A 27789-nucleotide genomic window follows, 5' to 3' on the forward strand; every position below is an offset into this window, starting at 1 on the left:
TGTCAACTGTGGGATCTTATATAGACAGGTGTGCACCTTTCCAAATCATGACCAATCAATTGAATTTACCACAAGTGGACTCCAATCAAGTTGTAGAAACATCTCAAGGATGACCAATGGCCAAGATAAAAAAATGTTAAATAAAATAAATAAAATGGAAACAGGATGCATCTGCGCTCAATTTCAAGTCTCATTAGCAAAGGGTCTGAATACTTATGTAAATAAGGTACTTCTGTTTTGGATTTTTTATAAATTTGCAAAAATGGCTAAAAACCTCTTTATCATTATGGAGTATTGTGTGTAGATTGCTGAGGATACATTTAAAAAATATATACAGTGCCTTGCGAAAGTATTCGGCCCCCTTGAACTTTGCGACCTTTTGCCACATTTCAGGCTTCAAACATAAAGATATAAAACTGTATTTTTTTGTGAAGAATCAACAACAAGTGGGACACAATCATGAAGTGGAACGACATTTATTGGATATTTCAAACTTTTTTAACAAATCAAAAACTGAAAAATTGGGCGTGCAAAATTATTCAGCCCCCTTATGTTAATACTTTGTAGCGTCACCTTTTGCTGCGATTACAGCTGTAAGTCGCTTGGGGTATGTCTCTATCAGTTTTGCACATCGAGAGACTGAATTTTTTTCCCATTCCTCCTTGCAAAACAGGTTGGATGGAGAACATTTGTGAACAGCAGTTTTCAGTTCTTTCCACAGATTCTCGATTGGATTCAGGTCTGGACTTTGACTTGGCCATTCTAACACCTGGATATGTTTATTTTTTAACCATTCCATTGTAGATTTTGCTTTATGTTTTGGATCATTGTCTTGTTGGAAGACAAATCTCCGTCCCAGTCTCAGGTCTTTTGCAGACTCCATCAGGTTTTCTTCCAGAATGGTCCTGTATTTGGCTCCATCCATCTTCCCATCAATTTTAACCATCTTCCCTGTCCCTGCTGAAGAAAAGCAGGCCCAAACCATGATGCTGCCACCACCATGTTTGACAGTGGGGATGGTGTGTTCAGAGTGATGAGCTGTGTTGCTTTTACGCCAAACATAACGTTTTGCATTGTTGCCAAAAAGTTCAATTTTGGTTTCATCTGACCAGAGCACCTTCTTCCACATGTTTGGTGTGTCAACATAGGTCAACATTTGAACATTCAGAGATCCTCACTGAACTCCTGGAGAGAGTTTGCTGCACTGAAAGTAAAGGGATGTTGACATAAATGACTAATGATGATAAATACAATCCACCTGTGTGTAATCAAGTCTCCGTATAAATGCACCTGCACTGTGATAGTCTCAGAGATCCGTTAAAAGAGCAGAGGGCATCATGAAGAACAAGGAACACACCAGGCAGGTCCGAGATACTCTTGTGAAGAAGTTTAAAGCCGGATTTGGATACAAAAATATTTCCCAAGCTTTAAACATCCCAAGGAGCACTGTGCAAGCGATAATATTGAAATGGAAGGAGTATCAGACCACTGCAAATCTACCAAGACCTGGCCGTCCCTCTAAACTTTCAGCTCATACAAGGAGAAGACTGATCAGAGATGCAGCCAAGAGGCCCATGATCACTCTGGATGAACTGCAGAGATCTACAGCTGAGGTGGGAGACTCTGTCCATAGGACAACAATCAGTCGTATATTGCACAAATCTGGCCTTTATGGAAGAGTGGCAAGAAGAAAGCCATTTCTTAAAGATATCCATAAAAAGTGTCATTTAAAGTTTGCCACAAGCCACCTGGGAGACACACCAAACATGTGGAAGAAGGTGCTCTGGTCAGATGAAACCAAAATTGAACTTTTTGGCAATAATGCAAAACGTTATGTTTGGCGTAAAAGCAACACAGCTCATCACCTGAACACACCATCCCCACTGTCAAACATGGTGGTGGCAGCATCATGGTTTGGGCCTGCTTTTCTTCAGCAGGGACAGGGAAGATGGTTAAAATTGATGGGAAGATGGATGGAGCCAAATACAGGACCATTCTGGAAGAAAACCTGATGGAGTCTGCAAAAGACCTGAGACTGGGACGGAGATTTGTCTTCCAACAAGAGAATGATCCAAAACATAAAGCAAAATCTACAATGGAATGGTTCAAAAATAAACATATCCAGGTGTTAGAATGGCCAAGTCAAAGTCCTGACCTGAATCCAATTGAGAATCTGTGGAAAGAACTGAAAACTGCTGTTCACAAATGCTCTCCATCCAACCTCACTGAGCTCGAGCTGTTTTGCAAGGAGGAATGGGAGAAAATTTCAGTCTCTCGATGTGCAAAACTGATAGAGACATACCCCAAGCGACTTACAGCTGTAATCGCAGCAAAAGGTGGCGCTACAAAGTATTATCTTAAGGGGGCTGAATAATTTTGCACGCCCAATTTTTCAGTTTTTGATTTGTTAAAAAAGTTTGAAATATCCAATAAGTGTCATTCTACTTCATGATTGTGCCCCACTTGTTGTTGATTCTTCACAAAAAAATACAGTTTTATATCTTTATGTTTGAAGCCTGAAATGTGGCAAAAGGTCACAAAGTTCAAGGGGGCCGAATACTTTCTCAAGGCACTGTACATTTTAGAATAAGCCTGTAACGTAACAAAATCTGGAAAAAGTCAAGGGTCTGAATACTTTCCCGAAGGCACTGTATGTACTCAGATAAGCAGGTCCTGTAGGTGGGAAGGGAAGTCGGAGATAAATGTGTGTATGTGTAATGTCTGTGGGTTTGGGTTTTTCTGTCCTGTCAACCAAAAAAGTATAAAAACTTGATCACAAAAAAAGGGGTACAAGGTTCTACTGTGGATAATACATCTCGTCTGTCTGTGTGTCTGAATAATTACCAGAGAATAATTACAATGAAGAGATGGTCTATTTATTCAAGTGTGTGTGTGTGATGTAATGTCTGTGTCCTGTCTCTGTGTGTGCGTGTGTGTGCCTTTAATGTATTGTGGAGAGCTCTTTCAGCAGGTTAAAAGGGGTCACAGTGGAAAGAGTGATGTAGTGCTGTATTAGGAAGTGAATCATGAGGAGTTGAAAATAGAGCAATGTGGGAGTCCTTGATACAACCATATCAGTCATACCCCAAAGAGTAAATCAACATTTATTTTATTTGCAAAATCAGTTAATTAATTCATATTTTATTCTAATTATTTAAAAATATTTGAACAAAGTACTAAGATTTCAGTAATTTTTTGAGGAATTTGAATATATTTAAACAAATACAACCCTAACATAAATAACAAGAATGATGCAAATTAACATACAAAATATTCAAATGACTATTCAAAAGGCATTTGGTGGAGAATGTTTGTGTTTTACTTAAGATTATTGTATTCATTAATACAGTGTGATTCCGAGATGTGCATGAAGGTTGTGTATACTGTGTGTGTGTGCAGCCACTAGTTGTCTAGACTCATGAGCAGAGCGGTTCCTCTCTTGATCCAGTGGTCAAAAGGCACAGCTCCAGACTTCAGGTCCACCCCCACCACAAAGGAGGGTCTTCCCCCATCGCCCGAACGCACTGGGAAGTAGTAGCATGGACACAAGTACATACCTAGACACACACACAGACATTACATCAGTCACTTGGCAGATACAGAAAGAAAGAGAAAGAGAGAGACAGAGAGAGAGAGAGACAGAGAGAGACAGAGAGAGAGACACAGAGAGAGAGAGACAGAGAGAGAGACACAGAGAGACACAGAGAGAGAGAGAGACACACAGAGAGAGAGAGACACACACAGAGAGAGAGAGACAGAGAGAGAGACACAGAGAGACACAGAGAGACACAGAGAGAGAGAGAGACACACAGAGAGAGAGAGAGACACACAGAGAGAGAGAGACACACACAGAGAGAGAGAGACAGAGAGAGAGACACAGAGAGACACAGAGAGAGAGAGAGACACACAGAGAGAGAGAGAGACACACAGAGAGAGAGAGACACACACAGAGAGAGAGAGACAGAGAGAGAGACACAGAGAGACACAGAGAGACACAGAGAGAGAGAGACACACAGAGAGAGAGAGACACACACAGAGAGAGAGACACGCAGAGAGAGAGAGACACACAGCGAGAGAGAGAGAGATGTTTTATTTTTTTGTCTTACTCTTGGCTATCTTCTTGCGGTTCTCAACAGGTTTGAAGTGGATGGTGGGGATGGGGCAGACCAGCTGCATTGGCTTAGCCTCCACCAGACAGGAGTTCTTCTTGTCCCAGCCAGCCCCTTCCAGATACAGCCCCCGGATAAACACCCCGTCCTGAGGAGGGGAGGAAAGAGGGAAGAAGAAGGAGAAAGTTGCATGACTTACAATAGATTAGGGTTTTCTTCTGACCATGCGGTCTGACCAGGAAGAGTATTCCGAGCCCTAAACTAGACACGTTAAGGGAAAAGAGTTGTGGAGAAAAGGACACTGATTTATAGTGAAAACGGGTGTCTCACCTTGGGTGGGAAAAGGAGGTTGTTGTCGTCCACTGTCGCAACAATAAACTCCCAGGATAGAGTGTCCACTGACACCTGTGGTAATACATAAGTGTTAGTCAGATTTTCACTAAGTCTCCCATTTACCTCAACGCATGATGAAGTGAACATTTTACTTTAGAGGTTAACTTGGCATGGTTGAAGTTCAAGTACTCTTTATTATCCCGACAGCGGTACTGCATATCCTTAGAAAAGTTATTATGTGGGCATAATTATAAACCAAACACGACCCATTCCTGTGCAGCAGTTTACGAGGGTGTGCGGTATAGAGTAGTTTTGGTTAGTTTGTGAACACAGTTTGAACGTTTTCTCAGTCGTTGTGTTTGGTGAGTGTGCAGAGTAAGGGGTCTGTGCTGTGTGTGTGTGTTGGTGTGTGTGTATAAATGAACAGTACCAGTCCAAAGTTTGGACACACCGACTCATTCAAGGATTTTTCTATATTTTTACTATTTTCTACATTGTAGAATAATAGTGAAGACATCAACTATGAAATAACACATATGGAATCATGTAGTAACCAAAAAAGTGTCTCATATTTGAGATTCTTCAAAGTAGCCACCCTTTGCCTTGGTGAAGCATGGAGGAGGTGTGATGGTGCTTGGCTGGTGACACTGTCAGTGATTAATTTAGAAGCAAAATAAACAATGGACATTAGACCAGTGGAAATCTGTCCTTTGGTCTGATAAGTTCAAATTTGAGATTTTTGGTTCCAACCACTGTGTCTTTGTGAGACGAAGAGTAGGTGAACGGATGATCTCCGCATGTGTGGTTCCCGCCGTGAAGCATGAAAGAGGAGGTGTGATGGTGACACTGTCAGTGATTTATTTTGAATTCAAGGCTCACTTAACCTGCATGGCTACCACAGCATTCTGCAGCGATACGCCATCCCATCTGGTTTGCGCTTAGTCGGAGTGTCATTTGTTTTTCAACAAGACAATGACCCAATACACCTCCAGGTGCTATTTCACCAAGAAAGAGTGATGGAGTGCTGCATCAGATGACCTGGCCTCCACAATCACCTGACCTCAACCCAATTGAGATGCTTTGGGATGAGTTGGACCGCAGAGTGAAGGAAAGCAGCCAAAAAGTTTTTTAAATTTTATTTTACAAGGCAAGTCAGTTAAGAACAAATTCTTATTTTCAATGACGGCCTAGGAACAGTGTGTTAACTGCCTTCGTCAGGGTCAGATCAACAGATTTTTACCTTGTCAGCTCGGGGATTCGATATTGCAACCTTTCGGTTACTAGTCCAACACTCTAACCACTAGTCTACCTGCCTCCATGTCGGAACTCCTTCAAGAGACTGTTAGAAAAGCATTCCAGGTGAAGCTGGTTGAGAGAATGCCAAGAGTGTGCAAAGCTGTTATCAAGGCAAAGGGTGGCTACTTTGAAGAATCTAAAATATATTTAGATCTGTTTAACACTTTTTTGGTTACTACATGATTCCATATGTGTTATTTAATAGTTCTGACATCTTCGCTACTTTTCTACAATGTAGAAAATAGTAAAAATAAAGAAAAACCCTTGAATGAGTAGATGTGTCCAAACTTTTTGACTGGTTCAGTATGTGTGTGTGTGTCCTCACGCTGTGCTGACGTGCGGACGACTGTAACACAGCGGTGAGGAAGCCAGTGGGAAAGGTGAAGCCAGAGAGCCAGAAGAGGGTAGGGGGGTGGGCCGTCTCTGCCCAGCGGGCAAACTGCTCCACGCGCTGGCACAGGTCCCTGGTCCACGATGCCAGCGGCTTCAAAGACGGGTAGGCCTGAGGAGGACAGAGGAGACGAGACACTTCAGACAGGCAAAGAAAGAGACAGAGACACACAGCAACGTCAATAGTATATGCCGTCCTGCTATAGTAACTGTCCCAGCAGCATCATATGAACCTGTAGTGTTCGGTTCCTCTAGGCCTGTACTCAGTGAGTCAGTATTCTGTTATTGAAGGTGTGTTAACCCATCATCCTGCCTGCACAGACTACCTCCCAAATGGCACCCTATGCCCAATATAGTGCACTACATATGTAGTGCACCAGGGTAGGGAATTAGGGTGCCATTTGGGAAGCAACACTCATTTTCTACTGACTGACCCCCGTACACACTGGACTGGAAACACGATCCAACTGTTATTATGTCCTAAGGTTCAATTCTTCATTAAAACAGTGTACAACTCGTTCCAGTAGTCAGTGAGACCGCCGTGGTCTGCCAAAGATTCTACTGCGTGTCGGGGGATGGGGCGGATGAAAAAAGAGTGTGTGTGTGTCTCTTCAGAGGGGTCATTGAGGGCAGTTTATGTGGGTGCGCCCTTGTGTGTGTGTGTGTGGGTGTGCGTGTCTGCCTGTGTGTGTGTCTGGGTCCATTGGGTCATCAGGTGGACACTTGGTGCCTAAACAAAGTCACAATGCCGTATCTGGGGCTGAGGGGAAGCTGGGGGGGTAATTGCAGTGTAATAAGTAGAGTAAACCTGCTGTCTCTGCTCGAGTTCCCTTCCTAAAGCCCAACCAGCCCAGTGCTGACTATTACAGTAGAGCCAGACAGAGGGAGAGCGAGAGAGAGGAGAGAGAGAAAAAGAGTGCGAGAAAGAGGGAGAGAGAGAAAGAGAGTGAGAGAGCGAGAGAAAGGGATAGAGAGGGAGAGCGAGAGAAAGGGACAGAGAGTGAGGGAGAGCGAGAGAAAGGGACAGAGAGAGAGGGAGAGCGAGAGAAAGGGACAGAGAGAGAGGGAGAGCAAGAGAAAGGGACAGAGAGAGAGGGAGAGAGAGAAAGAGAGTGAGAGAGCGAGAGAGAGAAAGAGAGTGAGAGAGTGAGAGAAAGGGACAGAGAGAGAGGGAGAGCGAGAGAAAGGGATAGAGAGAGAGGGAGAGCAAGAGAAAGGGACAAAGAGAGAGGGAGAGAGAGAAAGAGAGTGAGAGAGCGAGAGAAAGGGATAGAGAGAGAGGGAGAGCGAGAGAAAGGGACAGAGAGAGAGGGAGAGAGAGAAAGGGACAGAGAGAGAGGGAGAGCGAGAGAAAGGGACAGAGAGAGAGGGAGAGCGAGAGAAAGGGAAGAGAGAGAGGGAGAGCGAGAGAAAGGGACAGAGAGAGAGGGAGAGCGAGAGAAAGGGACAGAGAGAGAGGGAGAGCGAGAGAAAGGGACAGAGAGAGAGGGAGAGCGAGAGAAAGGGACAGAGAGAGTGAGAGAGAGAAAGAGAGTGAGAGAGCGAGAGAAAGGGACAGAGAGAGAGGGAGAGCGAGAGAAAGGGGGACAGAGAGAGGGAGAGCAAGAGAAAGGGACAGAGAGAGTGAGAGAGAGAGAAAGAGAGTGAGAGAGCGAGAGAAAGGGACAGAGAGAGAGGGAGAGCGAGAGAAAGGGATAGAGAGAGAGGGAGAGCAAGAGAAAGGGACAGAGAGAGAGGGAGAGCGAGAGAAAGGGACAGAGAGAGGGAGAGAGAGAAAGAGAGTGAGAGAGCGAGAGAAAGGGATAGAGAGAGAGGGAGAGCGAGAGAAAGGGACAGAGAGAGAGGGAGAGCGAGAGAAAGGGACAGAGAGAGAGGGAGAGCGAGAGAAAGGGACAGAGAGAGAGGGAGAGCGAGAGAAAGGGACAGAGAGAGAGGGAGAGCGAGAGAAAGGGATAGAGAGAGAGGGAGAGCGAGAGAAAGGGACAGAGAGAGAGGGAGAGCGAGAGAAAGGGACAGAGAGAGAGGGAGAGCGAGAGAAAGGGACAGAGAGAGAGGGAGAGAGAGAAAGAGAGTGAGAGAGCGAGAGAAAGGGACAGCGAGAGAGGGAGAGCGAGAGAAAGGGACAGAGAGAGAGGGAGAGCGAGAGAAAGGGACAGAGAGAGGGAGAGAGAGAAAGAGAGTGAGAGAGCGAGAGAAAGCGACAGAGAGAGAGGGAGAGCGAGAGAAAGGGATAGAGAGAGAGGGAGAGAGAGAAAAGAGTGACAGCGAGAGAAAGGGATAGAGAGAGAGGGAGAGAGGAAAGAGAGAGAGAGCGAGAGAAAGGGATAGAGAAAGGGGAGAGAGAAAGAGAGGGAGAGCGAGAGAAAGGGACAGAGAGAGAGGGAGAGAGAGAAAGAGAGTGAGAGAGCGAGAGAAAGGGATAGAGAGAGAAGGAGAGCGAGAGAAAGGGACGGAGAGAGAGGGAGAGCGAGAGAAAGGGACAGAGAGTGAGGGAGAGCGAGAGAAAGGGACAGAGAGTGAGGGAGAGCGAGAGAAAGGGACAGAGAGAGAGGGAGAGCGAGAGAAAGGGACAGAGAGAGAGGGAGAGCAAGAGAAAGGGACAGAGAGAGAGGGAGAGAGAGAAAGAGAGTGAAAGAGCGAGAGAGAGAAAGAGTGAGAGAGCGAGAGAAAGGGACAGAGAGAGAGGGAGAGCGAGAGAAAGGGATAGAGAGAGAGGGAGATCAAGAGAAAGGGACAGAGAGAGAGGGAGAGCGAGAGAAAGGGACAGAGAGTGAGGGAGAGCGAGAGAAAGGGACAGAGAGAGAGGGGAGAGAGAAGAGAAAGAGACGGAGAAAGAGAGTGGAGAGTGAGAGAAAGGGACAGAGAGAGAGGGAGAGCGAGAGAAAGGGATAGAGAGAGAGGGAGAGCAAGAGAAAGGGACAAAGAGAGAGGGAGAGAGAGAAAGAGAGTGAGAGAGCGAGAGAAAGGGATAGAGAGAGAGGGAGAGCGAGAGAAAGGGACAGAGAGAGAGGGAGAGCGAGAGAAAGGGACAGAGAGAGAGGGAGAGCGAGAGAAAGGGACAGAGAGAGAGGGAGAGCGAGAGAAAGGGACAGAGAGAGAGGGAGAGCGAGAGAAAGGGATAGAGAGAGAGGGAGAGCGAGAGAAAGGGACAGAGAGAGAGGGAGAGCGAGAGAAAGGGACAGAGAGAGAGGGAGAGCGAGAGAAAGGGACAGAGAGAGTGAGAGAGAGAAAGAGAGTGAGAGAGCGAGAGAAAGGGACAGAGAGAGAGGGAGAGCGAGAGAAAGGGATATAGAGAGAGGGAGAGCAAGAGAAAGGGACAGAGAGAGTGAGAGAGAGAAAGAGAGTGAGAGAGCGAGAGAAAGGTATAGAGAGAGAGGGAGAGCGAGAGAAAGGGACAGAGAGAGAGGGAGAGCGAGAGAAAGGGATAGAGAGAGAGGGAGAGCAAGAGAAAGGGACAGAGAGAGAGAGAGAGAGAGAAAGAGAGTGAGAGAGCGAGAGAAAGGTATAGAGAGAGAGCGAGAGCGAGAGAAAGGGACAGAGAGAGAGGGAGAGCGAGAGAAAGGGATAGAGAGAGAGGGAGAGCAAGAGAAAGGGACAGAGAGAGAGGGAGAGAGAGAAAGAGAGTGAGAGAGCGAGAGAAAGGGACAGAGAGAGAGGGAGAGCGAGAGAAAGGTATAGAGAGAGAGGGAGAGCGAGAGAAAGGGACAGAGAGTGAGGGAGAGCGAGAGAAATGGAAGAGAGAGAGGGAGAGCGAGAGAAAGGGACAGAGAGAGAGAGGGAGAGAGAGAAAGGGAGAGAGAGAGAGCGAGAGAGAGAAAAGGGAGAGAGAGAGAAAGGGACAGAGAGAAAGGGACAGAGAGAAAGGGATAGAGAGAGAGGGAGAGCAAGAGAAAGGGACAGAGAGAGAGGGAGAGCGAGAGAAAGGGACAGAGAGAGAGGGAGAGAGAGAAAGAGAGCGAGAGAAAGGGATAGAGAGAGAGGGAGAGCGAGAGAAAGGGACAGAGAGAGAGGGAGAGAAAGGGACAGAGAGAAAGGGACAGAGAGAGAGGGAGAGCGAGAGAAAGGGAAAGAGAGTGAGGGAGAGCGAGAGAAAGGGATAGAGAGAGAGGGAGAGCGAGAGAAAGGGACAGAGAGAGAGGGAGAGCGAGAGAAAGGGACAGAGAGAGAGGGAGAGCGAGAGAAAGGGACAGAGAGAGAGTGAGAAAGAGAAAGAGAGTGAGAGAGCGAGAGAAAGGGACAGAGAGAGAGGGAGAGCGAGAGAAAGGGACAGAGAGAGAGGTAGAGCGAGAGAAAGGGACAGAGAGAGGGAGAGAGAGAAAGAGAGTGACAGAGCGAGAGAAAGCGACAGAGAGAGAGGGAGAGCGAGAGAAAGGGATAGAGAGAGAGGGAGAGAGAGAAAGAGAGTGAGAGAGCGAGAGAAAGGGATAGAGAGAGAGGGAGAGAGAGAAAGAGAGTGAGAGAGCGAGAGAAAGGGATAGAGAGAGAGGGAGAGAGAGAAAGAGAGTGAGAGAGCGAGAGAAAGGGACAGAGAGAGAGGGAGAGCGAGAGAAAGGGACAGAGAGAGAGGGAGAGCGAGAGAAAGGGACAGAGAGAGAGGGAGAGAGAGAAAGAGAGCGAGAGAAAGGGACAGAGAGGGAGGGAGAACATGAGAAAGGGACAGAGAGAGAGGGAGAGCGAGAGGGAAAGAGGCCTGCTCTACCCTGTTACTGGCCCCCTCTTTATGAGAGGAGGACAGGATGGCCATTAATGCTTCAGCTCCAGCTGTGTCTCTCTCTCTCTCAACTCCACTGCCTCATTACTCTACCCTCTATATCTAGTCCCCTACTTCATTCTGCTTTCCTCACTATTTTTTCCCCTGTCTGTCAAGCTCTCTCCCTTCTCTTTCTCTCATTGATTGCCTGTCTCTCTCGCTCTCTTCCCCTTCTCTTTCTCTCATTGATTGTCCCTCTCTCTCTCCCTGTCCCTGCTCCGGGGATGAACAACAACCCCTTCTAGAACACTATCCCCCCTCCTTCTCTTGCTCCCTCTCCTTCCGTCCGTCTGTCCATGTTCCATTCACCCCTGGCAGGCATGGCAGACTGTCATTATATTTCTGCTCCCTCAGACTCATGGCTTTAATTTTGGCCAGGCTGCCTCGCTCGTCCTAGAAAACGTGGATCTGTGTGTGTGTGTGCGCGCGGGCGCATGTGTGAGTATGTGTGTGTCCCTTCCCCACTCTCCTGCCCCAGGCTCACACACTGACGTTTTCCAGTCCGATCAGATTGCTCCTTTTGACATAGCCGAGATGGCTTCTGACAGCCTCTATGTTCTTCTATAAATCACACTAATACTGGACTTTCCCACTGGGCCCACACTGGTTGAATCAACGTTGTTTCCACGTCATTTCAATGAAATTCCGTTAAACCAACGTGGAATTGACGTCTGTGCCCAGTGGGTATGTCCCCACTACCCAGATTGGCCATTCATTTGACCATGGAAGCGTGTTTTGGGGAAAGTATGGTATTAAATGCTACATAAGGGAATGGACCTTATGTACCATCAACAGCTGCTGCTCTGCCTTGATAGTGTCCGTGGGTTGTCTTGTTGTTAGGTATAAGGCTGAATATGTAACGTCATCAATTCAACCTCACTGTATCTATCAGCAGAACGTTCCTCTAAAGTCAAATTGAAATGACATTTTGTTGGTCACGTGCCGAATACAACAGGTGTAGACTTAATGCTTACTTACAAGCCCCTAGCCAACAACGCAGAGTTAAAAAGTAAGACAAATATTTGCTAAATAAAAAAGGAAATAGTAACACAGTAAAAACAATAAGGAGGCAGTATGCAAGTAGTACCAGTACTGAGTCAATATGCAGGGGTACGAGGTAGTAATGAGGCTATATGCAAGTAGTACCAGTACTGAGTCAATATGCAGGGGTACGAGGTAGTAATGAGGCTATATGCAAGTAGTACCAGTACTGAGTCAATATGCAGGGGTACGAGGTAGTAATGAGGCTATATGCAAGTAGTACCAGTACTGAGTCAATATGCAGGGGTACGAGGTAGTAATGAGGCTATATGCAAGTAGTACCAGTACTGAGTCAATATGCAGGGGTACGAGGTAGTAATGAGGCTATATGCAAGTAGTACCAGTACTGAGTCAATATGCAGGGGTACGAGGTAGTAATGAGGCTATATGCAAGTAGTACCAGTACTGAGTCAATATGCAGGGGTACGAGGTAGTAATGAGGCTATATGCAAGTAGTACCAGTACTGAGTCAATATGCAGGGGTACGAGGTTGTAATGAGGCTATATGCAAGTAGTACCAGTACTGAGTCAATATGCAGGGGTACGAGGTAGTAATGAGGCTATATGCAAGTAGTACCAGTACTGAGTCAATATGCAGGGGTACGAGGTAGTAATGAGGCTATATACAAGTAGTACCAGTACTGAGTCAATATGCAGGGGTACGAGGTAGTAATGAGGCTATATGCAAGTAGTACCAGTACTGAGTCAATATGCAGGGGTACGAGGTAGTAATGAGGCTATTGAGACGGAAGCCACTCCTCAATAAAAGGCTCATGACAGCCCGCTTGAGGTTTGCCCAATCATAACTAAAGACTCTCAGATCATGAGAAACAAGATTCTTTGGTCTGATGAAACATAGATTGAACTCTTTGGCCTGAATGTCAAGTGTCACGTCTGGAGGAAACCTGGCACCATTCCTACGATGAAGCATGGTGGTGGTAGCATCACGCTGTGGGTCCATTTTTCAGCAGCAGGGACTGGGAGTCAGGATCGAGGCAAAGATGAATGGAGCAAAGTACCTGCTCCAGAGCCCTCAGACTGGGGCGACTGTTCACCTTCCAACAAGACAACAACCCTAAGCACACAGCCAAGACAACGCACAAGTGGCTTGGAGACAAGTCTCTGAATGAGGACGAGTGGCCCAGCCAGGGGCCTGACTTAAACCCCGATTGAACATCTCTGGCGAGACCTGAAAATAGCTGTGCGGCGACGCTCCCCATCCAACCTGACAGAGCTTGAGAGGATCTGCAGAGAAGAATGGGAGAAACACCCCAAATACAGGTGTGCCAAGCTTGTAGCGTCAGACCCAAGAAGACTTGAGGCTGTAATCGCTGCCAAAGGTGCTTCAACAAAGTACTGAGTAAAGGGTCTAAATACTTATACTTCCCGAATAGCCTTTAGCTCAGTGCGGATGTTGTCTGTAATCCATGGCTTCTGGTTGGGATATGTACGTATGTATGGTTACTGTCGGGACAACGTCGTCGATGCACTTATTAATGAAGCCGGTGACCGATGTGGTAAACACCTCAATGCCATCAGATGAATCCCAGAACATATGCCAATCTGTGCTAGCGAAAGAGTCCTGTAGCTTAGCATCCGCTTCATCGAACCACTTCTGTATTGAGCTGGCAATTCCTGTTTGAGTTTTTGCTTGTTAGCAGAAATCAGGAGGATAGAGCTATGGCCCTATTTGCCAAATGGAGGGCGAGAGAGAGATGTGTATGTGTCTCTGTGTGTGTAGTAAAGGTGATCTAGAGTTGTAATTCCTCTATTTGCACAGGTGACATAATGGTAGAAATGAAGTAAAACTCATTTCAGTTTTCCTGCATTAACATTACTGGCCACTAGGAGCGCCGCCTCTGGATGAGCATGTTCTTGTTTGCTTATGGCCTTATACAGCTCGTTGAATGTGGTCTTAGTGCCAGCATCAGTTTGTGGTGGTAAATAGACAGCTCCGAAAAATACAGATCTCTCGTGGTAAATAGTATGGTCCACAGCTTGTCATGGGGTATTCTAACTCGGGTGAGCAGAACCTCGAGCCTTCCTTAATACTAGAGATCACGTACCAGCTGTTGTTAATAAAGAGACACACACAACCCCCCTGATCTTCCCGGACTCCGCCGTTCTGTCCTGCCGATACATAGAAAAACCAGCTAGATGTATATTATTCATGTCCTTGTTCAGCCATGACCCCGAGAAGCATAGTATATTACAGTTCCTAATGTCCGGAAGGGAGCACATCCAGTTTATTCTCCAGCAACTTTACATTCGCCAATAGAACAGAGGGTAGAGGTGATTCATTCATTTGCCACTGTAGTCTCATCAGGGTGTCCGAGCCGGCCTCTACAGTGCCGTCTTCACCTTCCAGTGACAGGGATTAGGGCCTGGTCTGAGGTTAATCAATATGTCATTCACCTCCGACTCATTGAAGTAGAAGTCCTAGTCCAAATCGAGGTTAGTGACGGCTGTTCTGATGAACAGAAGCTCTTTTCGGTCATAGGAAACGAGAGTTAAGACCAGTGCAAACAAATACACAAAATAGCACAAGTGGTCAAGAGCCCATAAAATGGCTGCCATTCCCTCCAGCTAAAAGTGGTTTTCTGAACATGATCTTGATGTACAGATTTGTTGATATCGCTGTGCTCACATAATAGAATGGTGCCTGGTTACATGAATGATGTGCAGATGTTGCAATCACGAAAGCACAAGGGCAGATACTAGTGATGTTGCTGCCGCTGGGGCAGTTACTACAGCAGAGTCAAATGCCTTGAGATAAATGGTAAATGTTTGTTTTTTTGTGTGTCTATGACCTGTAACAATCCATGAGTGTGTGTGTGTGTGTGTGTGTGTGTGTGTGTGTGTGTGTGTGTGTGTGTGTGTGTGTGTGTGTGTGTGTGTGTGTGTGTGTGTGTGTGTGTGTGTGTGTGTGTGTGTGTGTGTGTGGTTATGTATGTGTCTGTGTGTGTCCTACCTTAACCCAAAGTGGGGGGACGCGGGCGTCGAAGATGCAGTGGAATGTTTCCTCCAGGCTGCTCGACATCACCACCAGACCCTTGATCCCCTTCTCCAGCTCTATCAGAGACGACCTAGACACACACACACGTTCGCACGCTCAGTTAAACTATCCATACAGTACTTTGTTTTTACACACACATTTTCAGCTACACACCCCTGCACAAACCACCTACGTACACCCCCCCCCCCCTTCTCTGTCTGTCCTACCTGATGGTGTGTAGCAGGGCATTGTATCTCTGGATCTCCTGCAGTAAAACCACGTTGAGAGGTGAGGGGTCGTCAGCCAGCAGGACTCTGGTCCCTTCATAGTCTATCAGGCCTGGGATCTTCTGCAGCACATCTGCTGCTAACTCCAATACCTGGAGAGAGAGGGGAGCGACTGAAACTCTTACTGATAGTGAATATACAGAAAATACAGAGCTACACACACACACACACACACAAATGCACATGACACAGCCTCTAACTGTAACCCTCCCACCCCTCCCACTCACCTTATTCTCTCTGGTGGGCCCGGCAGCTGCTCCGGCAGTAGCTCCACTAGTGACCTGGGGCTGCAGGGAGAGCAGGGTGTCAAACAGGGTCCTGGTCTCAGCAATCTGGGAGGCGATGTCGGCGTTGGGGTGCTGGCCGAACACCTCGGGGTGCTCCGTGGCTGGGAGGAGGCTGATGTACTCCCTGTAGGAGGACTGGGGCCCGTCCCGGGGGATGTAGTAGGTAGAGAGAGAGGAGAGTCCGTCCCGGGGGATGTAGTAGGTAGAGAGAGAGGAGAGTCTAGATAGAGGAGAGAAGAGACTGTTAACACTACATAACCCTGTAGGAGGACTGGGACCCGTCCCGGGGGATGTAGTAGGTAGAGAGAGAGGAGAGTCTAGATAGAGGGGAGAAGAGACTGTTAACACTACATAACCCTGTAGGAGGACTGGGACCCGTCCCGGGGGATGTAGTAGGTAGAGAGAGAGGAGAGTCTAGATAGAGGGGAGAAGAGACTGTTAACACTACATAACCCTGTAGGAGGACTGGGACCCGTCCCGGGGGATGTAGTAGGTAGAGAGAGAGGAGAGGAAAGTATTACAGTACAACATTGTTGTCCAATCCCAAATTGACCCTTCCAGAAAGTACTGGATAGGCAGGAATAAGCAGCAACAGGGCTGGACTCCTCAGAGTGACTGTAATATCAACGCTGGCCACATGGTGGTGCTCACGGTCCTCAGTCTTTATGAGTACCTGTAACCAGACAGCAGCCGCAGTAAGCTCTGCCATGACTAGATCTTTATGTGTGTTTGAGGAGAGAGAGAGTGAAATAGACAGTCGTTTGTGTTTGTGTGTGTGTGTGTGTGTGTGTGTGTGTGTGTGTGTGTGTGTGTGTGTGTGTGTGTGTGTGTGTGTGTGTGTGTGTGTGTGTGTGTGTGTGTGTGTGTGTGTGTGTGTGTGTGTGTGTGTGTGTGTCGCTGTGTGTGTTTGTACGCGCGTGTCATCCTCACTTGAAGAATGGCGCGGCGACGGCGGCCTCACAGAAGTAGTCGTTGATGTACGTGGTGAGCAGGCGTCTGTCAAAGTCGTCAGTCACGTGACCGCCGTAGTTGACCCCGGCGATCAGGTACTTGAGGGCGTCCCAGGGGATCTCCTCGTACTCATCTAAATACAGACTCATCAGACTCTCACTGACCTGGAGGAGGGATGAGGACACGCCTGCTGTTAGCACCCCTAGTGGGTGATTTATACACTGCTTTTGGTCTCACGCAACAGGATGTAGAGAGGTCAGCATTTTGTTAGTCTTCATTGTCTTACAAGGGAAAGGAGTAGGCATTCTTCAACATCAAATCTTCACAATCCATATCAGACTCAGAAATACCTGACATTCCCCTCTCCTAATTGACTATTTTTACCAAGTAGAAAGAGCCAAGTTGTGGATAGTTTTAAGACTACGACTGGAAGCCATTTTTGTGTGTGTGCGCGTGTGACTTACCTCGAAGTCAGAGTCGTTGAAGCCGTAGATAATGTTCCAGCCCAGCTGTAGGAACTTCTTCCTTTCTAGGAGGATGCTGTGGAAGAAACAGAGGGCGAAGAGCAGCTTCCTGTAGAGCACAGGCCGGGCACAGCGTGTGAACTGACCCTCTGTCACCAGCTGGTACAGGCGTTTCATATTGGACTTCACACCCTGAGGGAGGGAGGGGGAGAGGGAGGGAGGGAGGGAGGGAGGGAGGGGAGGGAGGGAGAGAGAGGGGGAGAGAGTGAGAGAGAGGGGGGGAGGGGGAGAGGGAGGGAGAGAGAGGGGGGGGGGAGAGAGAGGGAGGGAGGGGGAGAGGGAGGGAGGGAGAGAGTGAGAGAGGGAGAGAGGGAGGGAGGGAGGGAGAGGGGGAGAGAGAGAGAATTGAGTGGGGCAAAGGCAAAAGAGAGTAGATCATTCTGAAAATGTATCTAGATGTGTTCTCTTAAAGTGTGTGCCTGCGTGTGTATGTGTGAGTACAGTAGTGTATATCCTCTCTCTGTCTACCCGAGGCGGTTCGGTGGTCATCTTGATGCCGGCCTGCAGGATAGCGATGGGGAAGTCAGGGTGAGGAGAGGAGCTGAGCCACAGTCTGAAGTCAGGATGGGGCTCCTCCACCTGCAGCTGTTCCACTAACTTATCCAGCTGGGGCATCCAGGACAGACACAGGTGGCAGTTAGCCAGGAACACCCAGTGACCTGTGGAGTGGGAGTGGGAGTGGGAGTGGGAGAGGAGAATAGAGGAAAGAGTGGAGGAGAAGCGATATTAAAAATCGACTTTTCCAAAAACAACAGGACTGATGTATTACGAGTACAATCTGATGTATGGCGATGACATTTGGTCAAGTATAGAGAGGTGTGGCTGAAATCACAACAAGCTACAGGAAGTGACAGCCAGATAGAACATAACAAATGACACTGCAGTCCACAAACAGGGCATGGGGGGAGAGAGAGGAGTCCTATGAATACTCAGCAAAGTAACTATCAACAATGAACGAGAAACAGACGCCGAGAAGAGGGAGAGAAAGGGAAATTCATACCGCTCTTCACTCCCTCTTTGATCATGCGTGTGGCAATGGGGGCTTGACCCTGGCCCAGGGAGAGGGCATGGAATTTCCTGCTCATCCCTGAGGCCTCAGCCAGCTGTAGCAGGGCTCCTGTAGGGTCCACGCCCGGAGACAACACGAATATCAGGGGAGTCTTAGTGGTCGAGTCCTCCACCACCTGGGGGAAGCATCAACACAGTGGCAGAGATCAGGGGAGGACCAAGAGAGAAATTACTATTGTATTAGTACAGTTCTTGTTAATGGTCACAGTTGATGGCAGTTGGATGCAAGTATCATCCCCCAATTGGGTTTGTGACAAACCAAGTTTTTTACCAAGTGCTTTCACATCAATACATAGAGGATTACTGGGAACAAATGTTTTTCCTGTTCACGTCAAATGGTCAGGAATAACTCCAGAAGGCCAGAATGACCCATCTCAAAATGGACCACCTCCACAACGCAGGGGATCCATCTTGGCTCTGGTTGGCAGCCATCTTGTGCCAGATCCCTCAGCCGTCATCGAGGCTGAATGTGTCAGCGTGGGAGTGAGACAGTGACACAGAGAGCAGGGGGGGGGGGGATCAAACAGTCTCCTCTGAGTGCCACTCACAGTCTCGTCACACACACACGCGCGCGTACACACACACACACATATGCACACCGACACACACACTCACAGCCTTCATGTCGAGTACGGGCGGCTCCACGAAACGTGATCCCAGGTTGTTGATGATGAAGGCGGCGACGCAGAAGGCGACGCGGTCCTGCCGCAGCGAGCGCACGATCAACATCCTCTGGAGCTCATTACAACCATTCTCCCACTCACCTGGTGTGGGGAGGGTGGACGGAAAAAGAGAGGTCGGGAAGGAGAAGAGAGAGAGGTCGGGAGGGAGAAGAGAGAGAGGTCGGGAGGGAGAAGAGAGAGAGGTCGGGAGGGAGAAGAGAGAGAGGTTGGGAAGGAGAAGAGAGAGAGGTCGGGAGGGAGAAGAGAGAGAGATCGGGAAGGAGAAGAGAGAGAGGTCGGGAAGGAGAAGAGAGAGAGGTCGGGAGGGAGAAGAGAGAGAGAGATCGGGAAGGAGAAGAGAGAGAGGTCGGGAAGGAGAAGAGAGAGAGGTCGGGAGGGAGAAGAGAGAGAGAGATCGGGAAGGAGAAGAGAGAGAGGTCGGGAAGGAGAAGAGAGAGAGGTCGGGAAGGAGAAGAGAGAGAGGTCGGGAGGGAGAAGAGAGAGAGGTCGGGAGGGAGAAGAGAGAGAGGTCGGGAGGGAGAAGAGAGAGAGGTCGGGAAGGAGAAGAGAGAGAGGTCGGGAAGGAGAAGAGAGAGAGGTCGGGAGGAGAAGAGAGAGAGAGATCGGGAAGGAGAAGAGAGAGAGGTCGGGAAGGAGAAGAGAGAGAGGTCGGGAGGGAGAAGAGAGAGAGAGAGGTCGGGAGGGAGAAGAGAGAGAGGTCGGGAGGGGAGAAGAGAGAGAGGTCGGGAGGGAGAAGAGAGAGAGAGAGGTTGGGAGGGAGAAGAGAGAGAGGTCGGGAGGGAGAAGAGAGAGAGAGAGGTCGGGAGGTCGGGAGAAGAGAGAGAGGTCGGGAGGTCGGGAGAAGAGAGAGAGGTCGGGAGGGAGAAGAGAGAGAGAGAGGTCGGGAGGTCGGGAGAAGAGAGAGAGGTCGGGAGGGAGAAGAGAGAGAGAGAGGTCGGGAGGGAGAAGAGAGAGAGAGAGGTCGGGAGGGAGAAGAGAGAGAGGTCGGGAGGGAGAGGAGAGAGAGGTCGGGAGGGAGAAGAGAGAGAGGTCGGGAGGGAGAAGAGAGAGAGGTCGGGAGGGAGAAGAGAGAGAGGTCGGGAGGGAGAAGAGAGAGAGGTCGGGAGGGAGAAGAGAGACAGGTCGGGAGGGAGAAGACAGACAGGTCGGGAGGGAGAAGAGAGACAGGTCGGGAGGGAGAAGAGAGACAGAAAGACAGTGAGGTTGAAGAAGAAGAAGGATGGAAGGTGAAGGTGATAAGGGGAGACAGAGACAAAGCGTTGGTTGGGTGTTTTCAGCAACACCAGTGATAACTAAACTTCGCAACTAAAGTCCCGGTGTTAAAACCACAATGAATCACAATGGCATGAATGGCAAATGGGTTTTAGATAAACAATAGATTTTAACGGCAAGCCGGGAGGAAGAATTATGGCAGCAAGTTCCATCATGTAATTCTACTAATATTGAGCTGAACTTTGTGTGATTTAATTAACGTGATGACATAAAGCAGTGATAGTGACAGAGGCACACACTGCTACGTGATGGGCATCAATAGTCCTTCAGCACGGAGAGAGAGAGGGAGAAAAAGAGAGACTCAGTGAACAAAGCCTTGCTTTTCAGAGAGACCGCTGTAGACAGACCTGGCTCTCAAGAGAAGACAGGCTATGTGCACACTGCCCACAAAATGAGGTGGAAACTGAGCTGCACTTCCTAACCTCCCCCCAAATGTTTGACCATATTAGAGACACATACTTCCCTCAGATTACACAGATCCACAAAGAAATCCTCAACATTTTGATAAGCTCCCATATCTACTGGGTGAAATACCACAGTGTGCATCACAGCAGCAGATCTGTGACCTGTTGTCACAAGAACAGGTCAACCAGTGAAGAACAAACACCATTATAAATACAACCTATATTTATGCTTATTTATTTTCCCTTTTGTAATTGAACTATTTGCACATCATTACAACAGTGTATATAGACGTATGACATTTGAAATGTCTCTATTCCTTGGAACTTTTGTGAGAGTATTGTTTCCTGATCATTTTTTATTGTTTATTTCACTTTTGTTAATTATCTTATACGCAGGCATGACACATACTGTGTACTCACTCCCACAAGGTCCCAACCCTACCCCTCTCACCAGGTAGCTGTGAGGTCTCTCCCAACCCTACCCCTCTCACCAGGTAGCTGTGTGGTCTCTCCCAACCCTACCCCTCTCACCAGGTAGCTGTGAGGTCTCTCCCAACCCTACCCCTCTCACCAGGTAGCTGTGTGGTCTCTCCCAACCCTACCCCTCTCACCAGGTAGCTGTGAGGTCTCTCCCAACCCTACCCCTCTCACCAGGTAGCTGTGAGGTCTCTCCCAACCCTACCCCTCTCACCAGGTAGCTGTGTGGTCTCTCCCAACCCTACCCCTCTCACCAGGTAGCTGTGAGGTCTCTCCCAACCCTACCCCTCTCACCAGGTAGCTGTGTGGTCTCTCCCAACCCTACCCCTCTCACCAGGTAGCTGTGTGGTCTCTCCCAACCCTACCCCTCTCACCAGGTAGCTGTGCGGTCTCTCCCAACCCTACCCCTCTCACCAGGTAGCTGTGCGGTCTCTCCCAACCCTACCCCTCTCACCAGGTAGCTGTGTGGTCTCTCCCAACCCTACCCCTCTCACCAGGTAGCTGTGCGGTCTCTCCCAACCCTACCCCTCTCACCAGGTAGCTGTGCGGTCTCTCCCAACCCTACCCTTCTCACCAGGTAGCTGTGCGGTCTCTCCCACCCTACCCCTCTCACCAGGTAGCTGTGCGGTCTCTCCCAACCCTACCCCTCTCACCAGGTAGCTGTGTGGTCTCTCCCAACCCTACCCCTCTCACCAGGTAGCTGTGTGGTCTCTCCCAACCCTACCCCTCTCACCAGGTAGCTGTGCGGTCTCTCCCAACCCTACCCCTCTCACCAGGTAGCTGTGCGGTCTCTCCCAACCCTACCCTTCTCACCAGGTAGCTGTGCGGTCTCTCCCAACCCTACCCCTCTCACCAGGTAGCTGTGCGGTCTCTCCCAACCCTACCCCTCTCACCAGGTAGCTGTGCGGTCTCTCCCAACCCTACCCCTCTCACCAGGTAGCTGTGCGGTCTCTCCCAACCCTACTCCTCTCACCAGGTAGCTGTGCGGTCTCTCCCAACCCTACCCCTCTCACCAGGTAGCTGTGCGGTCTCTCCCAACCCTACCCCTCTCACCAGGTAGCTGTGCGGTCTCTCCCAACCCTACCCCTCTCACCAGGTAGCTGTGCGGTCTCTCCCAACCCTACCCCTCTCACCAGGTAGCTGTGCGGTCTCTCCCAACCCTACTCCTCTCACCAGGTAGCTGTGCGGTCTCTCCCAACCCTACTCCTCTCACCAGGTAGCTGTGCGGTCTCTCCCAACCCTACCCCTCTCACCAGGTAGCTGTGCGGTCTCTCCCAACCCTACCCCTCTCACCAGGTAGCTCGGTCTCTCCCAACCCTACCCCTCTCACCAGGTAGCTGTGCGGTCTCTCCCAACCCTACCCCTCTCACCAGGTAGCTGTGCGGTCTCTCCCAACCCTACCCCTCTCACCAGGTAGCTGTGCAGTCTCTCCCAACCCTACCCCTCTCACCAGGTAGCTGTGCGGTCTCTCCCAACCCTACCCCTTCTCACCAGGTAGCTGTGCGGTCTCTCTCAACCCTACCCCTCTCACCAGGTAGCTGTGCGCTCTCCCAACCATACCCCTCTCACCAGGTAGCTGTGCGCTCTCCCAACCCTACCCCCTCTCACCAGGTAGCTGTGCGGTCTCTCCCAACCCTACCCCTCTCACCAGGTAGCTGTGCGGTCTCTCCCAACCCTACCCCTCTCACCAGGTAGCTGTGCGGTCTCTCCCAACCCTACCCCTTCTCACCAGGTAGCTGTGCGGTCTCTCCCAACCCTACCCCTTCTCACCAGGTAGCTGTGCGGTCTCTCCCAACCCTACCCCTCTCACCAGGTAGCTGTGCGGTCTCTCCCAACCCTACCCTTCTCACCAGGTAGCTGTGCGGTCTCTCCCAACCCTACCCCTCTCACCAGGTAGCTGTGCGGTCTCTCCCAACCCTACCCCTCTCACCAGGTAGCTGTGCGGTCTCTCCCAACCCTACCCCTCTCACCAGGTAGCTGTGCGGTCTCTCCCAACCCTATCCCTCTCACCAGGTAGCTGTGCGGTCTCTCCCAACCCTACTCCTCTCACCAGGTAGCTGTGCGGTCTCTCCCAACCCTACCCCTCTCACCAGGTAGCTGTGCGGTCTCTCCCAACCCTACCCCTCTCACCAGGTAGCTGTGCGGTCTCTCCCAACCCTACCCCTTCTCACCAGGTAGCTGTGCGGTCTCTCCCAACCCTACCCCTCTCACCAGGTAGCTGTGCGGTCTCTCCCAACCCTACCCCTCTCACCAGGTAGCTGTGCGGTCTCTCCCAACCCTACCCCTCTCACCAGGTAGCTGTGCGGTCTCTCCCAACCCTACCCCTCTCACCAGGTAGCTGTGCGGTCTCTCCCAACCCTACCCCTCTCACCAGGTAGCTGTGCGGTCTCTCCCAACCCTACCCCTTCTCACCAGGTAGCTGTGCGGTCTCTCCCAACCCTACCCCTTCTCACCAGGTAGCTGTGCGGTCTCTACCAACCCTACCCCTCTCACCAGGTAGCTGTGCGGTCTCTCCCAACCCTACCCTTCTCACCAGGTAGCTGTGCGGTCTCTCCCAACCCTACCCCTCTCACCAGGTAGCTGTGCGGTCTCTCCCAACCCTACCCCTCTCACCAGGTAGCTGTGCGGTCTCTCCCAACCCTACCCCTCTCACCAGGTAGCTGTGCGGTCTCAGGCCCGGCACTCGTGTACCAAAGGTTCCAGTCTCGGGGGTACTGTTCGAAGGAGGCCATGAGGCCGTGGAAGTTAGTCAGCTTGTCCAGCTCTGTCACGTTGTCCCAGTTCGACTCAGCCAGCCAGCTAGAACACGGGTTCTCCATCTGACTCTCTTTATCTAGAACCTAGAGGGGAGGGAGAGAGAGAGAGAGAGGGGAGGGAGGGGAAAGATAGATACATTTCAAGGGATGTGTTTTATATTTTTGATGGCACCTGTATAACTGCCCAGTCAGTACTAGCTCTTGTAACACACGTCTGAGTCTGCTGCTTGAGGGAGATTTATTGACTAACTGTGTGCTTGACAAAACCTTCCCCATTAATCCTCATAGGATTAATACAATTGTGATGAATTGTATGGCACATTCAGTCTGTTCTGTGTGTGTGTGTGTGTGTGTGTGTGTGTGTGTGTGTGTGTGTGTGTGTGTGTGTGTGTGTGTGTGTGTGTGTGTGTGTGTGTGTGTGTGTGTGTGTGTGTGTGTGTGTGTGTGTGTGTGTGTGTGTGTGTGTGTGTGTGTGTGTGCGCATATCTGCGTGTGTGTGTGCGCATATCTGCGTGTGTGTGTGTGCATATCTGTGTGTGTGTCTCACCAAACCTCCCCTGAGGAAGAAGCTGTATTCGTCCATGTTGAGTTTACCAGCCACCTCCAGGATCTTGGCACAAATCTGGAAACTGAATAGCAGCTTATGGACCTCAAACAGACCACGACACGTGTACCTGGAGAAGACGGGGACAGGCTTGATCAAACTCTGGTGGTGCACACACTGGACGAAGAGGTTAAACAGTACAGGACTCTATGGTATCTCTATGGTAATCTGTATCTAAAGTATGGTCCGTGTGTTCTTTTGTTACCAACTTCAAAACTTTTGGTCCTGTATAATAGCTTCACATTTAAATGCACATTATTCCAAAATTCATCATCATTCCTATCATTATCCGAGTTCAGTCCCTGTAGACGGCGGTATGTGTGGTAGTCGTTGAGGTTATATTATGTTGTACCTGTAGACGGCGGTATGTGTGGTAGTCGTTGAGGTTATATTATGTTGTCCCTGTAGACGGTGGTATGTGTGGTAGTCGTTGAGGTTATATTATGTTGTCCCTGTAGACGGCGGTATGTGTGGTAGTCGTTGAGGTTATATTATGTTGTACCTGTAGACGGCGGTATGTGTGGTAGTCGTTGAGGTTATATTATGTTGTACCTGTAGACGGCGGTATGTGTGGTAGTCGTTGAGGTTATATTATGTTGTCCCTGTAGACGGCGGTATGTGTGGTAGTCGTTGAGGTTATATTATGTTGTACCTGTAGACGGCGGTATGTGTGGTAGTCGTTGAGGTTATATTATGTTGTACCTGTAGACGGTGGTATGTGTGGTAGTCGTTGAGGTTATATTATGTTGTACCTGTAGACGGCGGTAATGGTGGTAGTCGTTGAGGTTATATTATGTTGTACCTGTAGACGGCGGTATGTGTGGTAGTCGTTGAGGTTATATTATGTTGTCCCTGTAGACGGCGGTATGTGTGGTAGTCGTTGAGGTTATATTATGTTGTCCCTGTAGACGGCGGTATGTGTGGTAGTCGTTGAGGTTATATTATGTTGTCCCTGTAGACGGCGGTATGTGTGGTAGTCGTTGAGGTTATATTATGTTGTACCTGTAGACGGCGGTATGTGTGGTAGTCGTTGAGGTTATATTATGTTGTACCTGTAGACAGCGGTATGTGTGGTAGTCGTTGAGGTTATATTATGTTGTACCTGTAGACAGCGGTATGTGTGGTAGTCGTTGAGGTTATATTATGTTGTACCTGTAGACGGCGATATGTGTGGTAGTCGTTGAGGTTATATTATGTTGTACCTGTAGACAGCGGTATGTGTGGTAGTCGTTGAGGTTATATTATGTTGTACCTGTAGACGGCGGTATGTGTGGTAGTCGTTGAGGTTATATTATGTTGTACCTGTAGACGGTGGTATGGGTGGTAGTCGTTGAGGTTATATTATGTTGTACCTGTAGACGGCGGTATGTGTGGTAGTCGTTGAGGTTATATTATGTTGTCCCTGTAGACGGCGGTATGTGTGGTAGTCGTTGAGGTTATATTATGTTGTACCTGTAGACGGCGGTATGTGTGGTAGTCGTTGAGGTTATATTATGTTGTCCCTGTAGACGGCGGTATGTGTGGTAGTCGTTGAGGTTATATTATGTTGTCCCTGTAGACGGCGGTATGTGTGGTAGTCGTTGAGGTTATATTATGTTGTACCTGTAGACAGCGGTATGTGTGGTAGTCGTTGAGGTTATATTATGTTGTACCTGTAGACGGTGGTATGTGTGGTAGTCGTTGAGGTTATATTATGTTGTCCCTGTAGACGGCGGTATGGGTGGTAGTCGTTGAGGTTATATTATGTTGTCCCTGTAGACGGCGGTATGTGTGGTAGTCGTTGAGGTTATATTATGTTGTACCTGTAGACGGCGGTATGTGTGGTAGTCGTTGAGGTTATATTATGTTGTACCTGTAGACGGCGGTATGTGTGGTAGTCGTTGAGGTTATATTATGTTGTCCCTGTAGACGGCGGTATGTGTGGTAGTCGTTGAGGTTATATTATGTTGTCCCTGTAGACGGCGGTATGTGTGGTAGTCGTTGAGGTTATATTATGTTGTACCTGTAGACGGCGGTATGTGTGGTAGTCGTTGAGGTTATATTATGTTGTACCTGTAGACAGCGATATGTGTGGTAGTCGTTGAGGTTATATTATGTTGTACCTGTAGACGGCGGTATGTGTGGTAGTCGTTGAGGTTATATTATGTTGTACCTGTAGACGGCGGTATGTGTGGTAGTCGTTGAGGTTATATTATGTTGTACCTGTGGACGGCGGTATGTGTGGTAGTCGTTGAGGTTATATTATGTTGTCCCTGTAGACGGTGGTATGTGTGGTAGTCGTTGAGGTTATATTATGTTGTACCTGTAGACGGCGGTATGTGTGGTAGTCGTTGAGGTTATATTATGTTGTACCTGTAGACGGTGGTATGTGTGGTAGTCGTTGAGGTTATATTATGTTGTACCTGTAGACGGCGGTATGTGTGGTAGTCGTTGAGGTTATATTATGTTGTCCCTGTAGACGGCGGTATGTGTGGTAGTCGTTGAGGTTATATTATGTTGTCCCTGTAGACGGCGGTATGTGTGGTAGTCGTTGAGGTTATATTATGTTGTCCCTGTAGACGGCGGTATGTGTGGTAGTCGTTGAGGTTATATTATGTTGTCCCTGTAGACGGCGGTATGTGTGGTAGTCGTTGAGGTTATATTATGTTGTACCTGTAGACGGCGGTAATGGTGGTAGTCGTTGAGGTTATATTATGTTGTACCTGTAGACGGTGGTATGTGTGGTAGTCGTTGAGGTTATATTATGTTGTACCTGTAGACGGCGGTATGTGTGGTAGTCGTTGAGGTTATATTATGTTGTCCCTGTAGACGGCGGTATGTGTGGTAGTCGTTGAGGTTATATTATGTTGTACCTGTAGACGGCGGTATGTGTGGTAGTCGTTGAGGTTATATTATGTTGTACCTGTAGACAGCGTATGTGTGGTAGTCGTTGAGGTTATATTATGTTGTACCTGTAGACAGCGTATGTGTGGTAGTCGTTGAGGTTGGCGATCCTCTCGTCCAGTTTGTGTGAGCGCTGACTCTTCTCTATGCTGAGGTTGAACAGGTCTATGTAGGCATCCAGACTGAACTGGTACATGGGGTCGATACGGCCCATATCGTTTAATACAAAGAACAGGATAGAGGCCCGCTGGGCACAAGGACGGTACGCCTAGAGGGGAGGACACGGATATATGGCTTTCATGAAAACAGACATTTATTTTGACATGGTCAGTAACACTTAACTTAGCATGGTGATGATGTAGTGGTTATAAAGCTAATATACCTGACATAAAGATACATAATGTTCTGTTATGTCTACAGTCATTTATACAACTTTAAGGACCTTTATGCAGTGTAAGGCAATTTCTGCTCTGTCAGCACTCTTTCTGTACTGCTCCCTCCACCTCTCTATTCTCTCTTTCTCCCTCTACCCTCTCTACCTCCTTCCCTCCACCTCTCTATTCTCTTTCTCCCTCCTACCCTCTCTACCTCCTTCCCCCCACCTCTCTATTCTCTCTTTCTCCCTCTACCCTCTCTACCTCCTTCCCCCCACCTCTCTATTCTCTCTTTCTCCCTCCTA

The 27789-nt window shown here is 48.9% G+C and overlaps 1 protein-coding gene across 2 annotated transcripts in view; it reads right to left on the reverse strand.

Annotated features, from left to right (window-relative positions):
• Positions 1–3121: 3121 nt before the first annotated feature.
• dnah2 (dynein, axonemal, heavy chain 2) overlaps positions 3122–27789 on the reverse strand; it is a 253765-nt gene continuing 229097 nt past the window's right edge. The window contains exons 73-87 of one of the 2 annotated variants that reach the window (XM_046327988.1): positions 27179–27378; positions 24171–24297; positions 23521–23707; positions 18647–18795; positions 17964–18147; positions 17432–17622; positions 16904–17095; positions 16419–16603; positions 15429–15669; positions 15142–15293; positions 14891–15005; positions 6064–6240; positions 4440–4514; positions 4107–4257; positions 3122–3557 (exon numbers count right to left, since the gene is read on the reverse strand). In XM_046327988.1, coding sequence (XP_046183944.1) covers positions 3403–3557; positions 4107–4257; positions 4440–4514; positions 6064–6240; positions 14891–15005; positions 15142–15293; positions 15429–15669; positions 16419–16603; positions 16904–17095; positions 17432–17622; positions 17964–18147; positions 18647–18795; positions 23521–23707; positions 24171–24297; positions 27179–27378 — 2481 coding nt within the window. In that variant the 3' untranslated portion in view covers positions 3122–3402. Of the gene's footprint in view, positions 3558–4106; positions 4258–4439; positions 4515–6063; positions 6241–14890; positions 15006–15141; positions 15294–15428; positions 15670–15689; positions 15903–16418; positions 16604–16903; positions 17096–17431; positions 17623–17963; positions 18148–18646; positions 18796–23520; positions 23708–24170; positions 24298–27178; positions 27379–27789 lie in introns of those variants that run through there. The other variant, XM_046327989.1, reaches the window with a different exon arrangement.

The sequence above is a fragment of the Oncorhynchus gorbuscha genome, linkage group LG25, assembly GCF_021184085.1.
Source record: "Oncorhynchus gorbuscha isolate QuinsamMale2020 ecotype Even-year linkage group LG25, OgorEven_v1.0, whole genome shotgun sequence".
Classification (NCBI taxonomy): Eukaryota; Metazoa; Chordata; class Actinopteri; order Salmoniformes; family Salmonidae; genus Oncorhynchus; species Oncorhynchus gorbuscha.